At 34.1% G+C, this 18,929-nt stretch overlaps 1 protein-coding gene across 1 annotated transcript in view; it reads left to right on the top strand.

Annotated features, from left to right (window-relative positions):
* C9 (complement C9) overlaps positions 1 to 18,581 on the top strand; it is a 60,066-nt gene extending 41,485 nt beyond the window's left edge. The window contains exons 10-14 of the mRNA XM_015595310.1: positions 2,529 to 2,769; positions 5,499 to 5,624; positions 7,337 to 7,515; positions 15,811 to 16,036; positions 18,181 to 18,581. Of these exons, the coding sequence (XP_015450796.1) occupies positions 2,529 to 2,769; positions 5,499 to 5,624; positions 7,337 to 7,515; positions 15,811 to 16,036; positions 18,181 to 18,581 (1,173 nt within the window). The remainder of the gene's footprint in view (positions 1 to 2,528; positions 2,770 to 5,498; positions 5,625 to 7,336; positions 7,516 to 15,810; positions 16,037 to 18,180) is intronic.
* The last annotated feature ends 348 nt before the right edge of the window (positions 18,582 to 18,929 follow it).

The following is an 18,929-nucleotide window of genomic DNA, read 5'->3' as shown; positions in this document are numbered from 1 at the left end:
GGCTTGAGCTATTAATTTGGGAGCTGTTGATATATAGATGGTGCTTAAAGTCATAGGGTTTGGTGAGACCACCAACAATGTTAACGTAGACAGAAAAAAATGAAGATGAAAGACTAAACCCAAGGAATTTCAATAAAAAGAGGAGGAACCAACAAAGAAAAGCAAGATGTGGCCAGTGTAATATTCTAGAACAGGAGTCCCCAACCCCTGGGCCACAGACCAGTACCAGGCCACACAGCAGGTGGTGAGCGGAGGGCAAACGAGCAAAGCTTCATCTGTATCTGCAGCCACTCCTCAGCGCGAGCATCACCGCCTCAGCTCCACCTCAGATCATCAGGCGTTAGATTCTCATAGTAGCATCTGTCCCTGGTGCCAAAAAGGTTGGGGACCACGGCCTTAAAACCTTGCTACTCAAAGTGTGGTTCATGGACCAGCAGCGTCTACATCACTGGAAATCTAGAACTTCAGACTCTATTCTAGACCTACTGAATCAAAATTGCATTTAACAAGATTCTCTAGGTGATTTTTTCACATTTTACAGTTTGAGAAGAATTGCCTTGGAAGATAAGAAAAGACACTATCAAGGAGAAAAGAGTGATGAACTGTGTCAAGTGTGCTAATATGTATGTCAAAGAAGATGAGGACTAAAAAACAAGTGCTAGCTTTAGCATTTTGAAGATCGTTGGTGACCTTGACAAGAGAAATTTTATTGGAGTTGTGAGCGCAGCAGCATGACTGAATTAGATTTAAGAGGAACTGAGAAGAGAAGGATTGAAAACAGCCAATATAGAAAACTCTTTAAAGGAAATTTGCTTCTAATAAGGGCAAAGAAATAGGCCACAAATGGTTGCACAAGAGGTCAAGATATATATATATATTTTTAATTCCTTTAAGATGCAAGAAACAACAGTACATTTGAATGGGAATGACCTAAGGTCTACCTCTAAAATAAGATGAGCCAAAGAACAGAACATCTTTCTGACAAGATATATCTCCTAATTTTAGTAACAGTGAAAAGGAATCCAAATGTTTCGTGCATCTTTGAGATTCCATTGAGAATTGTTATGCAAGTTATGTAAGTCGGAGAACTCATATGACTTATTACATCTGCACTAAGTTCCTTTAGGATTTTTGTTAGAGACTGATTCACCCATTATCAATTGAAGTTAAGTAATGCAGTGAACAATTGTGCTTCTAGAACATAGAAATCATGGTATGATTTTCATATTCACGAAGATGTACCTTTAATAAATAATAAAATGTTTTGAACTCCCATGCAATTAACATATGCCAACTGCTACTACAGAAGAGTCTCAGGAGAATCATGAGTGCTAACTGTAATTTAGTTTTGGCTGAGATGGTCTATGGCAATGAATCACATAGTTCTTTACCACTGTCTCACTCTTCTCTTAAAAATTTAAGCCATCATCCCAGGAAATATTTAATTGTTGAACTGTTTTAGTTTGGCTTGAAATCCATGTTTCAAAATATTGTCTGTACCATCTCTGTTATCAAAGATTAAGAGGACATAGTGGAAGAAACAAGGAGACTTGAGACCTAGGTTTTGAGTACCATTTGTTGCCACAGACTATCTGTGTCATTTGGGGCAAATAATTTTATACCTTGGGATCACAGTTCCCTCATTTGCAAAATAAAAAGATTGAGCCTCATATATAATGCCTATATTTTCTTCCATTGTTAATATTTTTTAAATCAACTTAGTGAGGTATAATTTGCATACAATAAAAATGCAAAGATTTTAAGCACATAGTTCCATGAGTTTTGACTGTTGTATCCACCTGTGTAACCGCCTTCTCCAACATGATATAGAACAGTTCCACAACCTCAGAAAAATTCCCTCATGCCCTTTACAATCAATTTCCTACCACCTGAGGGGCAACCACTGACCAGATTTCTCTGATCATAACTTAGTTTCATCTGTTCTAGAATGTGATATAAATGGATCATACAGTATATATTCTTTTGTGTCTGACTTTTTTCACTCAGCATAATATTTTTGAAATTTACTTATGCTGTTGCATGTATCAGTAGTTTGTTTATTTTTATTGCTAACTAGTATTCTTTTGTGTGAATATACTACAATTTATCAATTCCCCTGTTGATGGACATTTGAATCATTTCCAATTTTAGGGAGTCCTGACCAAAGCTGCTATAAAAATCTTGTGCAGGCCTTTTTGTGGACTATTTTTTTCCCATTGATCTTGGGTAAATTTGTAAAAATGGAATTGCTGGTCATAGGGTAGATGTGTGCTTTCTTTGATAAGAAACTGCCAAACAGTTCAAAGTGGTTACACTCCCACCAGCAATGTATAAGAGTGTTCTAGTTGCTGCACACCTTCATCAACAGTTGATATGGATAGTATGTAAAGTTGCCATTCTAGTGGGTTAAAGTGGTATCTTATGGGCACTGCTAAAAAATGTATTGGCTGTGGAAATTCTCAACTTTGTGATTTTGTGAAATAATGGTCATAAAACTCACATTTATTTTCTTCTGTTCTACAACAAAGGACAAAATGTTTCTGCGTGTGAAAGGAGTAGTTGATCTGGGAAGATTTGTGATGAGAAGTCGGGATGTTATGCTGACACCAACTTTCTTGGATGATTTAAAAGCTCTGCCAACTACCTATGAAAAGGGGGAATATTATGCATTTTTGGAAAACTATGGAACCCACTACAGTAGTTCTGGGTCTCTAGGAGGATTCTATGAACTAATATATGTTTTGGATAAAGCTAACATGAAAGAGCAAGGTATACCTAGAAATAGAGCTCTCACTTCTAATAATGTTTTAATCAACCACTATTCCTATTGCTAACCTCTTTCAATAGTTAAAGGCTTTAGAATAGAGTTTTGTAATCTGCTTTTTTGAGGATCCTCTCCCTGCCCTTCAGAATCTAAAACCTTATCAAACAGCAAATTGACTTTTACCTCAAACAAGATGACTTGGTCATACTCAGCAGAACTGCTGAGAAATGCACAAAATTCTTCAGTAATGCTACTTTTGATGAAATCCTATTTAAATGGTGAAAAAAGGTACAAGAGACATAATTTACATAACTTATTTTTTATTCAGTAGACTGATTCAGTTATATGTATGATGATCATCTTCCAAATTATTCTTCAGTATTAGCAGGAAAATATTGTTCTAAATGTTCTCTTAGGGAGAAAGCAATGTTAACACCATACAAGTCTAACATCTTAAAGCAAGGGTGGAAAATTAGTTTTACCTTGTATGATGACAATTCCAATCATATGGTGGTATTTGAATTGGGTCCATGTTGAGTAGGTTTCTGACCACAATTAAAGTGATGGAAAGAAGGCCATAGTTGATCATCAAGGTCTGCCATATGTATAGGATAGGTTTATGTGGTACATAATTGCCATTCTGGCCTGAAGCATTTATCTAAACCTTTTAAGAATAAAGTAGATGCAAGGGGATTATGTTAATAAGTTTTGAGTACTGATTTTATAATTATGGCAAGTTATAATATTTCTTAAAGAGGTGAAGGATGTCAGCATATCTCTTCTCTCTGCTCTCAAAGTTTTGGGGTATTATTCTTAGGAGAGGAAGTGTCATCCCAAACCAAATCACTTTCATGGCTCCTTCCCCATAGCTTCTGTTAGTGTCAAGTAAAGAATGAGATCCATCTATGATCTCAGAGCTGACACTGTCCCCATAGTTGGTAAATACCCTATGAATGAAATAAATATATGTGGCCAAAACCAGTTTCTCTTGATGCCTTGGTCTGGTCTTGGGCAGGTAGAGGCCTTGCCCAGGGGAGCAGAATATGAAATTGCTTGGCTTATACTGCCTCACAGGGCTATATCCTGCAAGTAGCATAACGAGGTCTCTGAGCCCTGCCTGGTAAGCTCTATTGATATAGCTATCACACAGGGAAGGGGCACAAAAGGACTGTGTCTTGAGTAACTTGAAAACCAGAAGAGAAAGGATCAGCTTGGGTGACCAAAACACAAGGAACCCATCTGGCTAAGAGTTCTTTGGTGAAAAATCTCCATGGGCTGAAATCTTTAATCTTGGGCAACTCAGAGCTACCAACTTAAATCTATTGACCTTCTGGCCTTAATAGACAGAGATCATTAGGTCAGTCCTGGTGTTTTTAAAGAGGAAGTCATCTTTCTCACTTCTCTAGTGGCAATATCTGAGGACAAAGCCATGTCTTCCACCTCAATTTGGGATGTCCAGACTCTGTCTGGACATGGAAACGTCCACAGGGCTGAAGCAGAGACTCTAAGGTCTTTGAGGTCACTTAGGTATTTTCATCTTCATAATCAGAGTCCTCATGCTTCTTAGGTTAAGGTTGGAAATCTAGTGTTCTGGATTTTAAGCATTGTCTTTCATTTTGATCCCCCTTCCTTTCCCATGGGAAATTTCACCTGATATTTCTCAAGTTCTCACTAATTGTGGGTGCATAAAATATATTTGTTGAATAAATGCCTAAATGCTCCCAGATTTCTACTTCTAAAACTGACCATAGAACCCTGGGATTAACTTCTCCCTTTCCTTTTTCATAAATCATGTTGGCTTCCAAGACAAACCACCATATATTTGTGTGTGGGGGAGGGGGGGGAGAGAGAGAGATACCTGAAATGATAAATAAGAGCAAAAACTAACATGGTCAATGAGGTGAGGCCTGGCAGTTTACTCTTAAAATAAAGGAATCATTCCCTTTTAAGTCATGTACTAGACAATAAATTATATGCTTGAGTAAATATTAGGTTCTTTCTTCCTAATAACTAGAGCATTCACATACCACAATGAGTCAGCTTCCAAGACTGATTCACAGGACCAAACAAAGTTGTCTCATATATAAACCATCTGCTCAAAGCAAAGCACCAGCTACCTTAATGACAAACTGAGACTTCCAGAGAGGATCATGAGATGTTGGATGAATCCCATGAGCAAACTATGAAGTCAATACAGAGAAGTGCTTAATAGCCAGGCAGCTCTAGGTTTACATACCAATTTCACTAATTACTGAATACCATCAGCAGGTTACTTAACTGCTCTATAATTCGGTATCCTTATCTGTAAAATGAGAATAATAACAGAACTTACCTCAAGAGGCTGATGCAAGGATTAAATTAGTTAATGCATAATGCATACAAAATGCTTAGAATGGCATGTGGTAAGCATTTAATACATGTTAAACGTTATTGTCTCTCTTCTATGGTATTAGAGGTTTAGGACTTTACTATAACCACCCTAGTCTGACCTATGTCCTTTTTAAACAAGGGGTAAATTTATATGTCCTTTGCCATTAAGCTGACAAGCAAAGTCAAAAGGAGGTCACTAGACTCTAATATGAGGACAAAGCAGGACAGATATGACCTTGCATTTGAATTCAATAATAATGTCTAGGAATCCAAGTAAGGATGCTCCTTAAAGATAGCAAAATTAAAATTTATTTATGATATTGATGACGTGATTTAATAATTTTCAACTATATACATTCAACAGGTATTGAACTAAAAGATGTAAAGAAATGCCTCGGGTTTAATGTGGACTTATCTGTGAATTTTGGAGTTGAACTCAAAGGAGATATTGATAAAAATGATTGTTTAAAAAGGGGTGATGGTAAAACTGGTAAGTATGGTTACATTAAAAATAAAAGAAGGGTGGTGGTCAGTGAATACTGCCCTGTTGCTATGAGCTCTCTTTATTGTCTAGTTTCTTTTTATTTAAAAAAAGAAGTGTTTGAAAACTATTGTATCTTTTAGTGCTTTCCAAACCATTCTGAACACAAGTAACCCATAGACTGTATCCATCCGTATCACTATTGTGCAGGTTTGTATAGTGCTCACCTCAATCACACTATAGTCATTATAGATTTGTGTATTTATAATGGCAATAGTAGAAAGCAATGGTAGAAAAATATCTTGAGGAAAAGTTTTCTTTCCCCCCCTATTTTTAACAAAGCTTCTGAATGAGCAAGTGATGGTACCGTGTGTATCTATGGAAAAAGCAGAAAGGCAAAATATCTTTCTAACTCAACCTTCTACCTGACCTGAAATTTCTAATCCACCTTCAGCCAATTGGTCAAGGGGTACAAACTTCCAGTTATAAGATAAAAAAGTACTGGGGGTGTAAGATATAATGTTGCTGTACATAGTTAACAATGCTGTATGGTATATTTGAAAATTACTAAGAGAGTAGATCCTAAATGTTATCATCACAAGAAAAAAAATTTATGTAACTTTACAAAGTGATGTATATTAACTAAACTTATTATGGTAATTATTTTGCAGTATATATGTATGTCTACACATTAAGTTTATACAATGTCTGTCAATTATATCTCAATAAAACTGGAATAAAAAGAGAAATCCCTAATCTATCCTTAACATTAAATCAATATATAACCCTTTTAAAAATATTAGTATCTTTGGTATAAATACTACTTCTGTTAATCTTTAGTAGATTTACAAGCATGAAGCTGTACTGGAATTCTCAATTTTTACTCTACTCATAAATACCTGAGAGCATTTTCAGAAATACAAATGCTGAGACACCTTTAAAGATAGTGGAGAAACAGACAAGAGAAAAGCTTGATATTTTTTAAAGCATACCAACCACTAACGTGTGGCCATGATTGAAAACTACTGATGAATTGAAAAGAAAACTGAACTTGCCATCAAATGTCATAATTTCAATATTTGGCCCTTAAGTTAACTAAGTAACCTTGGCGTTGTCGTGCTACATCTCTGAGTCTCAGTTTTCTCACCCATAATAATGAAGAAGGATAAACAAAAATCATCTTAAAATCTCTTTTTAGTTCAAAAAATTTTCAAGTCCAAAAGAGTCACAAAAGTTTGTTAAACATGATTTTTAGTCTACAGAGAGACATGAGGGAGAGAAGGGTAGGAACTTGGGGTAGAAAATACTTTGCTTTCACTTTATTCCTTTTTTGTACACTTTGATTTTTAAAATAATATTAAAATACTTTAAAACAAACCAATACAAAATATAATTATAAAGATAAGTCTGCAACAAAAATTATAGTACATCTAAAAGCTAAGTTTAGTTCCCATGTGTGCATGTGCATAAGTGATGTACTTTGAATTATCAATGTATCTCAATCATTGTACCATTTTTATTTCTTAAAAAAAAAATGACCGAAGTCTACAATTAGCTACTAATAAAAACTGCCCTTGGAGATTTGGGGTGAAAAGTTATATAAGTGATATTTATAAGTAAAATTCAATAAACACACTAGACTACACAAAAGAGGGTTAATAAATATTTATCAAATATCACAGAATTATAAATGCTTGATTTACATCTCTTTCTCCTCTCAGTAAACATCACAAAAGATAACATCATAGATGATGTTGTTTCACTCATAAGAGGAGGAACAAAAAAATATGCATTTGAACTGAAAGAGAAACTTCTCAAAGGACCCAAAACGGTTGATGTGACTGACTTTGTAAACTGGTCCTCTTCCTTAACTGATGCTCCAGTGCTTATTAATCAAAAGGTAAGAATTGTTTATTTTCAAATAGAAAGTTTTATTTTTTATTAAATATAATAATATCTGTTGGTTCAGATGAACAGTTAACTTCATCTGAAAAAGATATGAGCATTCAAATGTACTCCCATCTCATTCCTTAAAAGAAGCAAGGCACAGAAGAAAGGCACATAAGAAAGCCCTGGAGAATTTAGTGTTGCAGAAGTCAGAACTTGTAAGGAACATTTAGTGAGGGACAGAGATCTAAACTTGGCCTGGGTTGGTCTGATGCCACCCAGGCCAAGTTTAGATCTCTGTCCCTCACTAAATGTTCCTTACAAGTTCTGACTTCTGCAACACTAAATTCTCCAGGGCTCCATTTATTTTGAGCACTTAACAAGATTGCTTGTACAGAGCCTATAGCACAGACTGGCACAAAATAGGTGCCCAGGAATTATTAGTTCTCTTTCAGGTGACCCTCACTGTACCTTGCCTTCAGGTGGCATCATGCTACAACTTCAAACACAGATGAATCAGGTTTATTAAGGGCTTTCATGAAAGGAACGTTCATAAGGTCCCAGAAAATAAGACCAAGGGCAAGCAATTCTTATGATCTGGAAATTATTTCTTTTTTGTATTTTTTAAATTTAATGTATTGAGATAACATTGATTAATAACATTATTTAAATTTCAGGTGTACAGCTTTGTAATATGACATCTGCATAATCTATTGTATGCTCACCACCCAATCTCCTTCCCTCCCCATATTTCTAGTCTCCTTCCCTCCCCATATTTCACCCCCTTTATCCTCTTCATCCTTTCTCCATCCCTCTTGTAACCACCATTCTGTTGTCTGTGTCTATAAGTTTGTTTTTCATGTTTGCTTGCTTGTTTTGTTTGTTTGTTGCTTTTTGTTTTATATCTTACATAGGGGTGAAATCATATTATTCTTGCACTTTTCCATTTGATTTATTTTACTTAGCATAATACTCTCAAGATCCATCCATGTTGTCCCAAATGGCAATATTTAATCTTTTTATGGCTGAGTAGTATTTCATTGTTTATATGTACCATATCTTCTTTATCCAATCATCCGTTGAAGGATACTTAGGTTGTTTCTATGTTTTGGGTATTGTGAATAGTGATGCAATGAACATAAGGATATATATGTATATATACACACACACACACACATATAGATAGAGATGGAAGGTGGTAGGTAGATAGATAGATAGATAGATAGATAGATAGATAGATAGATATTTATGAATACGTGTTTTCAAGTTTTTCAGGTAGATACCCAGAAGAGGGATTCCTGGGTTATATGGTAGATCTATTATTAATTATTTGAGGAATCTCCATACTGTTTTCCATAGTGGCTGTACCAGTTTACATTCCCACTGCTAGGGTATGAGTGTTCCCTTTTGCATCCTCTCCAACACTTGTTATTCTAAGAGGTGTGAGGTGGTGTTTCATTTTGGTTTTGGTTTGCAACTTGATTATAATAGTCTTTAGTTTATAAATCCATTGGGAGTTCACAATTTAGTACTTATTCCTGGGGAAGAGGGAAATTGTGTTATAATTATGAAGATATAAATGCCAATGTTATTTAGTTTAATCATTCTCTCCTCAAACTAACTAAAAAGGGTATGTGTTTTCCTTTATCTTTTATTTTTTTCCTACTTCCTTTATAACTTTCCCTGTATGTTTCACAATTTTCTTCCTTTGGGTCAAATTTATCTTCGACAGACCCCTACTTCAGTTTGATTAACTTGAGTTACAGACCTGTTGACATTTTGATAGGACTAATTGTTGGAGAATTTTGTTCCTTTCTTTTATTTTATCATCTTTCAAGAGTGAGTGATGCCACCAAAACTACCTTATTTATGTGAGGGAAGAACTTAGAAACTGGAAAATTATAATATACTCATCCTTCAGGTTACATAAATCTAGCCATTCACTGATGTGGAAACATATCTGTGAGACTTCAGATATTTTGTCCTAAAAGTAGGACAAAAAGGGAGAAAAAGTTGGCCAAATTAGCATGTCCATATATGAAATTAAAATCAGAAAAAGCCCTTTTATTTTATTATATTTTAATCATATTTAAATTTATTTTCTTGAACTCAGTGAAGTAAACCTATGTCTGAAGATATTAAATAAGGAAAGAATTTAGGTGGATGTTTACAGCAAGATAGAAACACAAAGGGTTTATCTTCTCATCTCTGCAAAAGCAGTTCAACTATCCTCATATGGATCTAAGATTGTTCTCTGAGAAGGTTTCAATAATAGTCCAGCATATTCTACAGCTCATTTTAAAAATCTCAAGTGAATGAAGCATCTGCTGAAGATTTATTACTGGATTTACCTAGAATTATTGAAAGACCTTTATCAACTCTATTGGTACAGTCTTACGGGCTGGATGCAAAATATAGTTTATCCTATTTTTAAAGGCAACTATTGACCCCTAGATTTTTATTTTTATTTATTTTTATTATTTTTATTTTTAAATTTTTTAACCCCCAGATTTTTAGATTGGTACGCATTCCATCTAAAATATCTGTATATCTTTCTTTTTATATACATTGGAAGCCTGAACTTTTCATATCAATGTTTACCTAAGAAAATGGCAGCTACAGTTAGTCTACCATGACCCACTTTTAAATTAGTCTTTTGTAGATGAAGCTCAGAAAATAGTAAAATATTATGGTTTTTATTGACTTTGTGTGGCTTTTAAATCCCTAAAGAGATGTGAGATATCATGAAGTTTGACCTTGAAATAGATTCCAAGTTCTTTTGCTCTCGTAAATCCAGTAGACATGGTCCTTTGATTAAGTGGAAGCTATTTCCATGAGATAATTACCCAATCTATAGTCACTAATTCGTTCTTTGGTAAGTTGAAGCATTCTATTGTCTGTGGATGACATGCTCAAACACTGGGGACGATCTGAATTTTTAAATAATTGACCTTCCTATATAATTATTTAAAGAATTGGTAAAATCTCTCCCCATCCATGCTAAACTATTAACTGGTTTATATTTAATGCTCTGTAGTAAATTAAATCAAGTACCTAAGTATTTATGTTGCAAACAATTTATCTTGGAGTAAACACTAAGAAGTTATATTAGTCTAAATTAAAAGCAATATGAATATATCACTGAGATTTTCTAAGTAGAACATTTGTGTGTATATACACATATTTAATATCATATAATTATATACATTTCATGCTATAGTAACTATGGCCATGCTCTCTATTAAGTAGAACCTTGTGGCTTTATTTCCCCCTTTGCGTGTTTCAGCAAACCGCAAAACACTTCTTAAGGAATGTGTTGACTCAGCCCAAGAATTTTTCCTCAGCCTTTCTCCATGCAGAGGAAATAGGCTGGGCCTCTCTTTCAGTATTTACTTTTGTCATAGTCTTCAGCTTTCATGGAAGTATATTGATTCTATTTTTAGTTTGTCTGAATGTGAACACAAATGATTCTACATTTTATTTCAACAGAATAGCTGAACTTTGATCTCTTATTAAGTTTACTGCTACAAACTAGATATAAAAATGTCAGCTGAGAAAAACTACATTTATTAACGATTGCCTGAGAAATATAAAGTTTATGATTTCTCTAGAGAAATAGCTGCAGAGATTAGTATAGCTAGTCTATAGCACATTGGCTTCCTATAAAGTTTTGTTTTGACATTATAAAAACAAAGTTATGTAATTCACTACTTAATTTACTAAAAGGATATTACATGATATAATGTCTCCTTTATGAGAACTCATGGGAGAAATTACTCTTTAATCAGTTTTGAGGATCATTTTGTGTTTGGGGGAATCAGGTAAGTTTTTCTTATATGCATGTGATCATTAGATTCCATTTTCTTACTCAATGGGTTAGAAAATATAACCAAATCTGTCACCCACCTCATGCAAATGGTTCTTTTGCATAAGTTTTGTGTACTTGTGTTGCTTTTCACTTTGTCTTGCCTTTTCCATTCTCAGTTCTCTTTTTCTCATTTTTTTCAACCACTCTTATCCACCCACACGTCAAGCTATACTAAGCTCTTTCTGTAACAGCTTGGGTAATGATGAACAAATCAGTCTACCGTTTTTGATATACTGTACAACTTTCAGCAGTGAGTGATGTGTCAGGTATTAAAGAGCATCAGTGCTCTGTTCTACAGTCATTATAGTTATAACAACATAGTGAAAAGCATTCCTAACTGTCTTGTATGGAAATAAAAGTAACACTCATTCTATCAACAAACTACATGTGGTACATATAGTTTAATAAGTTTGGAAGCCTATAAGAAATTGAATGTACTTAATATTAAATTTCATTGTCAAATTTTTTTTTTTGTATTTTAACAAATTTCATGATAGACTATATCCACTGAAAATATATCCGCAATGGGTAGAAAGATTTAGCTGGGATAGCTAACTTAACAGAAGGCCAAAGTTTATCAGAAAAAAAGATGGCACTTTAGGAAAACTTCAAGAAGTACATTTTAATTGTCTTCCTGTGGATTTTTGACTCCAGAGTTTGAGGTTCCTCTGAAACTATTGCCATTAGACTTCCTTCATCTTTATCTCTTTGAACACTGTTTATGCATTTTATCTAAATTGTATTTTCTCCATGTCCCTTTATTCCTGTATCTTAGATTATCTAGGCTTGACTTGACTTTGAAGGGTAAAACAAGATGAATTTCTTTTCTTAAAAACCCAAATAACTCTACCACATGCTTATGTTTTTTGTGTCAATGTGGCAATGTTGGTATGAGGTTTCTTTCCTCCAAATAAAGATGACACAGTTGAAATCTGAATCCTACATACTAATTCACAAAAGACTATGCTGGTGAACATTTGTGTTGACTTTATAAAAGTACTTAATACATTCTGGATCTGAGACTATTCTCACTTAAAAGTGTTATAAACGTCTTCTATCACTTGAGGACTTTCACCTTTTAATGATATTCTTGATAACCAATGTCCTCTTTTTTACTTTTTTGTTTTGAAATAATTTAATTAATTAATTAATTTTTTTTTAATGCCTATAAGCCCCTGGTCTTCCTAAGTGGTCTCCCATCCAAGTACTAACCAGGCCCAACCCTGCTTAACTTTTGAAATAATTTTAGACTTACTATAAAATTGCAAAAATAGTACAGAGTTCACATATACCCTACACCCAGCAGCCAATAATATTAACAACTTACATAACCATAGTACCATAATCAAAATTAAGAAATTAACATTAACTAAATCACAGACCTTATTTAAATTTCACCAGTTTTTCCCTTAATCTCTTTTTTTTCTGTTTCAGGATCCAGTCAGGATCCCACATTGCATTTGGTTGCCATGTCCCCTTAGTCTTATTCAATCTGTGACATTTCCTCATACTTTCCTTGTCTTTCATGACCTTGACATTTTTGATTATTGGTCAGTTATTGTGTCAAATGTCTCTCAGTTTAGGCTTAGAGTAGATTGAGGCTACGCATTTTGGCCTGAATACCACAAAAGTGATGTGTTCTTCTCAGTGCATCATATCAGGAATAATGATGTTGATGTTTTCTTTTCTTTTCTTTTTTGATGTAGTTAAATGTATATTTCATTTCATTACAGTTAGTGCTTTTGTGCCCTATTTAAAGTTACTCCCTACTACAAGGTATTGAAGATACTTTTTTTATACCTTCCAGAAACTTTATTGCTTTGCTTTTATAATTCCATCTACAATCAACCTAGTTTTGTATGGTATAAGTTAGAAGGTCACTTTGTAAAAAATTTCCCTATGAATAGCTCATTGTCTTAGACCAAAGTACTACAGCTTTTTACTAAACAGCTTTTAAGATTTTTCTCCATTATTATTATTATTATTATTATTATTTATTTATTTATTTATTTTTTTAAGCAATTTTACTCTGATGTACCTAGGTGCAAAAGAAAAAAAAAAATAATGTAGCTTTTCATTAATGGAGTATCTTGATGTCTGTCAACAAGTTAATAATATTCTCAGCCATTAGCTCTTCAAATAATGCTTCTTATATATTCTCTCTTTCTGGGATTCAAATTATATGAATCTTTTACCTTCTCACCCTTTTATATTTTCTATGCTCTTTCTGTATTTCCCAAATATTTATCATTCATACTTGATGGTCAATATTTTTTCTTCTGACCTGTATTTCAATTCATTAACTTTGCTTCAGTTGTGTCACATCTGCTATTCAACCGGTTCATTAATTTGCGTATTATTATATCGTTCTAATATATTTATTTGTTTTATTTTCCAAATCTTCTATTTTAAAAAATAATTTTCTCTTCTCTGCTTATATAAACATAGTTATTTTAAAGTCTATGACTAATAACTCAAATCTTGGCATCCTCCATTGCTCTGTTTCTAGCTTATATCATTTCTAAAGTTCCTGTTGCCTTGTTTCCTTGTGTACGTAGTTATTTTTATTTTGGACTTGATATCAAACTTTAAAAATTGTTATAGGAGTAGTTTGAGACCTGGGGTGATTTTATTTTCCTCCAAAGGAAATGTATATTTACATCTGAAAAGCTTCTGGAGTACTAATAATTCAGGATTAATTTAATCCAGACCAGGTTGCAGTCTTCGCCAGGGCTACCCCACTTCCGCTTGCTCCTTACATCTAAGGATGTAGTGTTTTGGGTCCCAACCCTAAGTACAGCTTGTTTACCTTTGCTGGTCCTAAATTCCAACCACTTTCCCTCAGTCCAGTAATATGTTGGTCTCCCTCTTATCCCCTTGACTGCCTCTTCCTCAGTTAGGAAATGTGTAAAGGGGATTGGTGGCCCCAAAATACTAGGCTCACCTCACTGAATTTCCATCTCTTCCCATATTTTTATTACCTTTTTTGTGTTTGATCACCTTGTAGTTCTCTAGGGCCCTTAAGCACATTTTTCATTTTGGTTTTACTTTGTTCAGCTTTTCTCATTGTCCTCAGTAAAAGTATTAGTTGACAATATTTAATCAGTTACTACTCTGCTGCAGGAATTGGTGGTATATCTTTTATATCTTCTTTCTTAAATCTTTAGGTTTCACTTTCTTTTAAATTTTGTGATCTCTTGTTGCAAAGTGCTATGCCACCAAAGGGCCTCAATTGCTAACAATTCATCAACTCAAAACAGCTCTTTCTAGTCACACAATTAAATTTGCTTAAATTTAATGAACATATGATACAAGTTTTCCATATATGTTATAATACCTCCACTATATGAACTTTTTGAATTCTGCAATATATGAGATGAATACACTATTCCTTAACACCCTAAAATCTCAGCTTAATAGTCATTTTCTCAGGAAAAACTTTCCAAGCTTCCCTGATTCAACTGGAGCAATTTTGTATCTTACTCCAGGAATTTAAGTGTGTAAAATAAGTCCTTTTATTTCATTTTCTTTAAGTCTAATTGAATTTGACATTGAGATCCCATCCCTCCATGCTGCTAGAAAATTCATTCTTCATTAATTTGTTGGATGGGGTTCAGGGAGATTGCCTAAATTAATAGAAAAATTCTGATGCTTCTGTTGGGGGAACAGAGAAATGATATATGTAAGTATTTAGTCCACTGTGGTCACCTTGATAAATTCATGGATTAAGTTCACATATTCACTTGAAGTTAAGTGGTTCCACACCTGCCATGCCAAGATTGTGCATGAGAATCATTTACAAAACTAGAGCCCTGGTCCTTGATATCCAAGGGCACTACACAGTTTTCGCTACTCTCCAGAATAGCTGCTAGAGATCTAATTCTAATTTCCTGCTACTTGAGGTGCATACTAACTCTGTCCCCATCCTGGACTGATAGAATCTCCTCCTTCAGTGGCATTCTTCTCACACTGCTCCCAGAAAAAATTTCCCAGTGAGTTCAGGCTTTTAGAGTAAAAGGTCAATAAAGAGTAGAACTTCAAGGGCATTCTGGACTTGGCCTTGGGCACAAATCTTCTCTTAGACAAGACAAGCAACTGGCTATCTTCTGAAAAAGGAGAGGAGGGAAAAGGGAAGCAAAACAACTCATAAAATAATATGTCGATAAAGCTTAAATCCATGATTGTTCAATTTTAAAACACATATACCCATCATTTATAACATGTATTATAGTTTCCACTTTCCATTCATCTCTATGATCACAGAGATCATGACTAGTTTTGATAACTAATATAGTATTAAAAGCTAACATCATATCTGGCAATAATAGTTCTTCAATAAGCCCTTATTGAATTAGTTAATGAATAAATAATTCAGTGAAGAATATTACGAGCTCCATCAGTAGAAAAAGATCTAAAATTAAATGTTTTGCTTTCTTGCAGCTGTCTCCTATATATAATCTGATTCCAGTGACACTAAAGAATGCATACCCAAAAAAACAAAATTTGGAAAGAGCCATTGAAGATTATGTCAAAGAATTCAGTACATCGAAATGCCACTCATGCCAAAATGGGGGTACAGCGGTCCTGCTAGATGGATACTGTTTGTGTTCCTGTCCAGTCACATTTGAGGGAATAGCCTGTGAAATCGATAAGCGAATTCTTTCAGGTGAGAACAACTTATTTGATATCATTAAGGAGAAAAATATGCATTTTTAAGGTTATTTAATTTGAAAACTGTCTCAAATGAATTTGTATTAAACTTCTAGGTTATCTTTATAAACATAGGACAAAAACTGAACAAGTAGTAAAAATGGACAAAACAGACTTAATGTGTCACAGCATACAGTTTTAACGTCTTCTACCTCTATGCTTAAACAGAACTATAAAAAAACAAACTGTAATGCTATATTGTTTTTAATTATAAAAATGTTCATATAAAGTTTACAGAAATATAATAAGCATCCAGGTATTCACATTATCCAGAATTAACAAACATTAAACAGATATATATCACATACACTTTATATGTATATGTGTAATATACTATATGTGTACATATATATGTTTACATATACATATACATAAATATTTCAGAACCTCTTTTTAAGAAAAACAATTACAGATACAGTAGAGTACTTTATACCACTTTCCCTCCCCTGAAAAAAAATCTGGGTGCCATTCCTCTCTCTGACCCTACTCAGATATAGTCACTTCCATTAAGTTAATGTGTATCCTTCCAGTCCATATTTTTATACTTACACTGAATATGTAGATAACAATAAAAATATATATATTCAACCCTGCTTTGGATTTTTTTAAATTTACATAAATGGTATTTATTAAATTTTAATTGTGCCATTTTAACTTTATTCATGTTTAAGAAAATTGAGAGTCCTCACTGTCTTTTACAGTTAATTATCTGAAATCATATTATTATACTTTTACAAGGAGGAATTACATTAGCCATGTTTCTAATACTAAAAGGATCTGCTTTGTCTTTCATTCTGGTGGAATTAATTAGAATCCTAATAGATAAGCAAGGTCTTAGTCCAACTTTTAATCATCACACAATTAGCTAGTAAGATTAACTTCCTATGGCAATCATAGCTTACATTTCTGATTGAACAAACACAGAAGTTTCCTACAATGAAATTTCTAAAATGTTTATGTGGTTTCCTAAAACAGTCATAGCACATTCTCCATTTTATCATTCAATTATACTTTCAACTTTTTCAATAAAAATTTTAATATTACAAGAATGTTTTTTGCCCTTCTTAGCAAACACACTTAGAGTCTCAACAACGTGGTAACAATATACATGTTAGGATTTAACTTAAATTCTAGGATAATTATTTATAAATACATGCTAACTCTATCTCTCATCTATCTTAGTGTCATTGCAGTGATTTGCAATCCAAAAAGCATTTGTATTCTCCCCAAATCCATGCCATTGGTACTCAGGATCCCTATTTTCTACCTATTTTTTACCTATTTTTCTGCCCTAGCACTGGTCACATTTACTCTCCCTACGCAAGATGAATATCCCCTCTAGTTTGGAAATGTGTCTTATATCTTAAACCTCATTCTATTCCCAGCACTTGGATAGAATCTGGCATAGTATAGTACAACAGTCTGAGGAGATGAATAAATAGATGGGTGGATGGACCAAAGTTGAAGTCCTATTAATCATTAAGATTGATAATTCTTTGTTTTCTCTAGGAGTGCGAAAAAAAGAATAGAGTTGTTGGCTTCCCAGGAATCACATAGAAGGTAAAACACAAGGAAGGAAGAAAGGAAGGAAGAAAAGAAGGAAAGAAGGAAGGAAGGAAGGAAGGAAGGAAGGAAGGAAGGAAGGAAGGAAGGAAGGAGAAGAAAAAATGTAAAATCAAAGTTAATAAATGTTTAATTACATGTCAATGTGTATCATGTCGACTTCATTGTTATTCTTATTATCAATAAACATTTCATGCGTTTATAAAAAAATTAAGTCAGTTTTTCTCACTTCATGGAAATTCTCAAGAAAGCAGAATTGCTGAGAGATCACAATAAATAAATCATTTATTAGCAAATAATTTAAAAAGCAGAATTTAAAAAATAATTTTCAAGGTTTTTTTAGTAGCAAAGAAAAAGGTTTCTGGATATGGGATGCATTTTGATATATTAGGTGTGATATGGAGGTGGAAAGTGCCAGGCCCTTTAGGATATAAAATAGATTTGGGAGCTCAAGAGAATTCCCTGCCCTCGGAAACCTGAGTGAATCAGAAAGAATTAGGATGCTGAATGCACACAAACACTGAACTGTGCTTTTAGACAATCCATTGTTGAGAGTTTCTGATGTTATCAGAGAGAAGTTTATCACAGTAACTCCTAAGAATCTTTGCATCCTTGTGAATTTTGTCAAACAAGAAAAGAGTTGGGCCTCAATCAGACCCCCTCAGGTCAGCTTAATACTTTCTCAGAGTACCTTCTACTGGAAAGCGGGGCAACTGTGTAGGTTCACTGTTGGCAGTGAGATCCTCCAACGTCCCTCGAAGGTAGCACATCTGGTAGAGCATTTCCAGCAGGGTGCACCATTGAGACACCAGAAATTACCCAACAGGAATCAGCAAAGAAGAAAATCTTTAGACCTGAATGAGGAAGAATCACCTGAAATTGGGGTAGATGAGGATCTCCAGGCTGCTGAGTATAATATAACTCAACCTGGATTGTGATTGGGAAAAGCATACTCCTGAGAAGGGAATTCATAGGTTGGTCCAGGCAAAGTATTATCTGTCCCCTACCTTCACGTGCTCTCTGACCAGGCACAACACAAATTCAAAGCAAGGATACTCTTACATTTTACATTCTTCCCTTTTTGTTCTTAAAACTCAGGTTGCTTATTCAACCTACCAATCACATGGTAAGCAGTCAACATATACCTGCCAAATAATAAATATTTGAGGTATGGGTTAGCATCCTCACCCTACCTTTTCATTACTACCTCCTCCAAGGCTCTTTGATTGTATGTGCAGTGGGACACTACATACAAAAGCCCACAACAGCAGCTCCTGAGTTAGTTT

The sequence above is a fragment of the Pteropus alecto genome, unplaced genomic scaffold (assembly GCF_000325575.1).
Source record: "Pteropus alecto unplaced genomic scaffold, ASM32557v1 scaffold338, whole genome shotgun sequence".
NCBI lineage: Eukaryota > Metazoa > Chordata > Mammalia > Chiroptera > Pteropodidae > Pteropus > Pteropus alecto.
The sequence above is the reverse complement of the archived record's forward strand: the minus strand, read 5'-3'. Positions and strand labels throughout refer to the sequence as shown.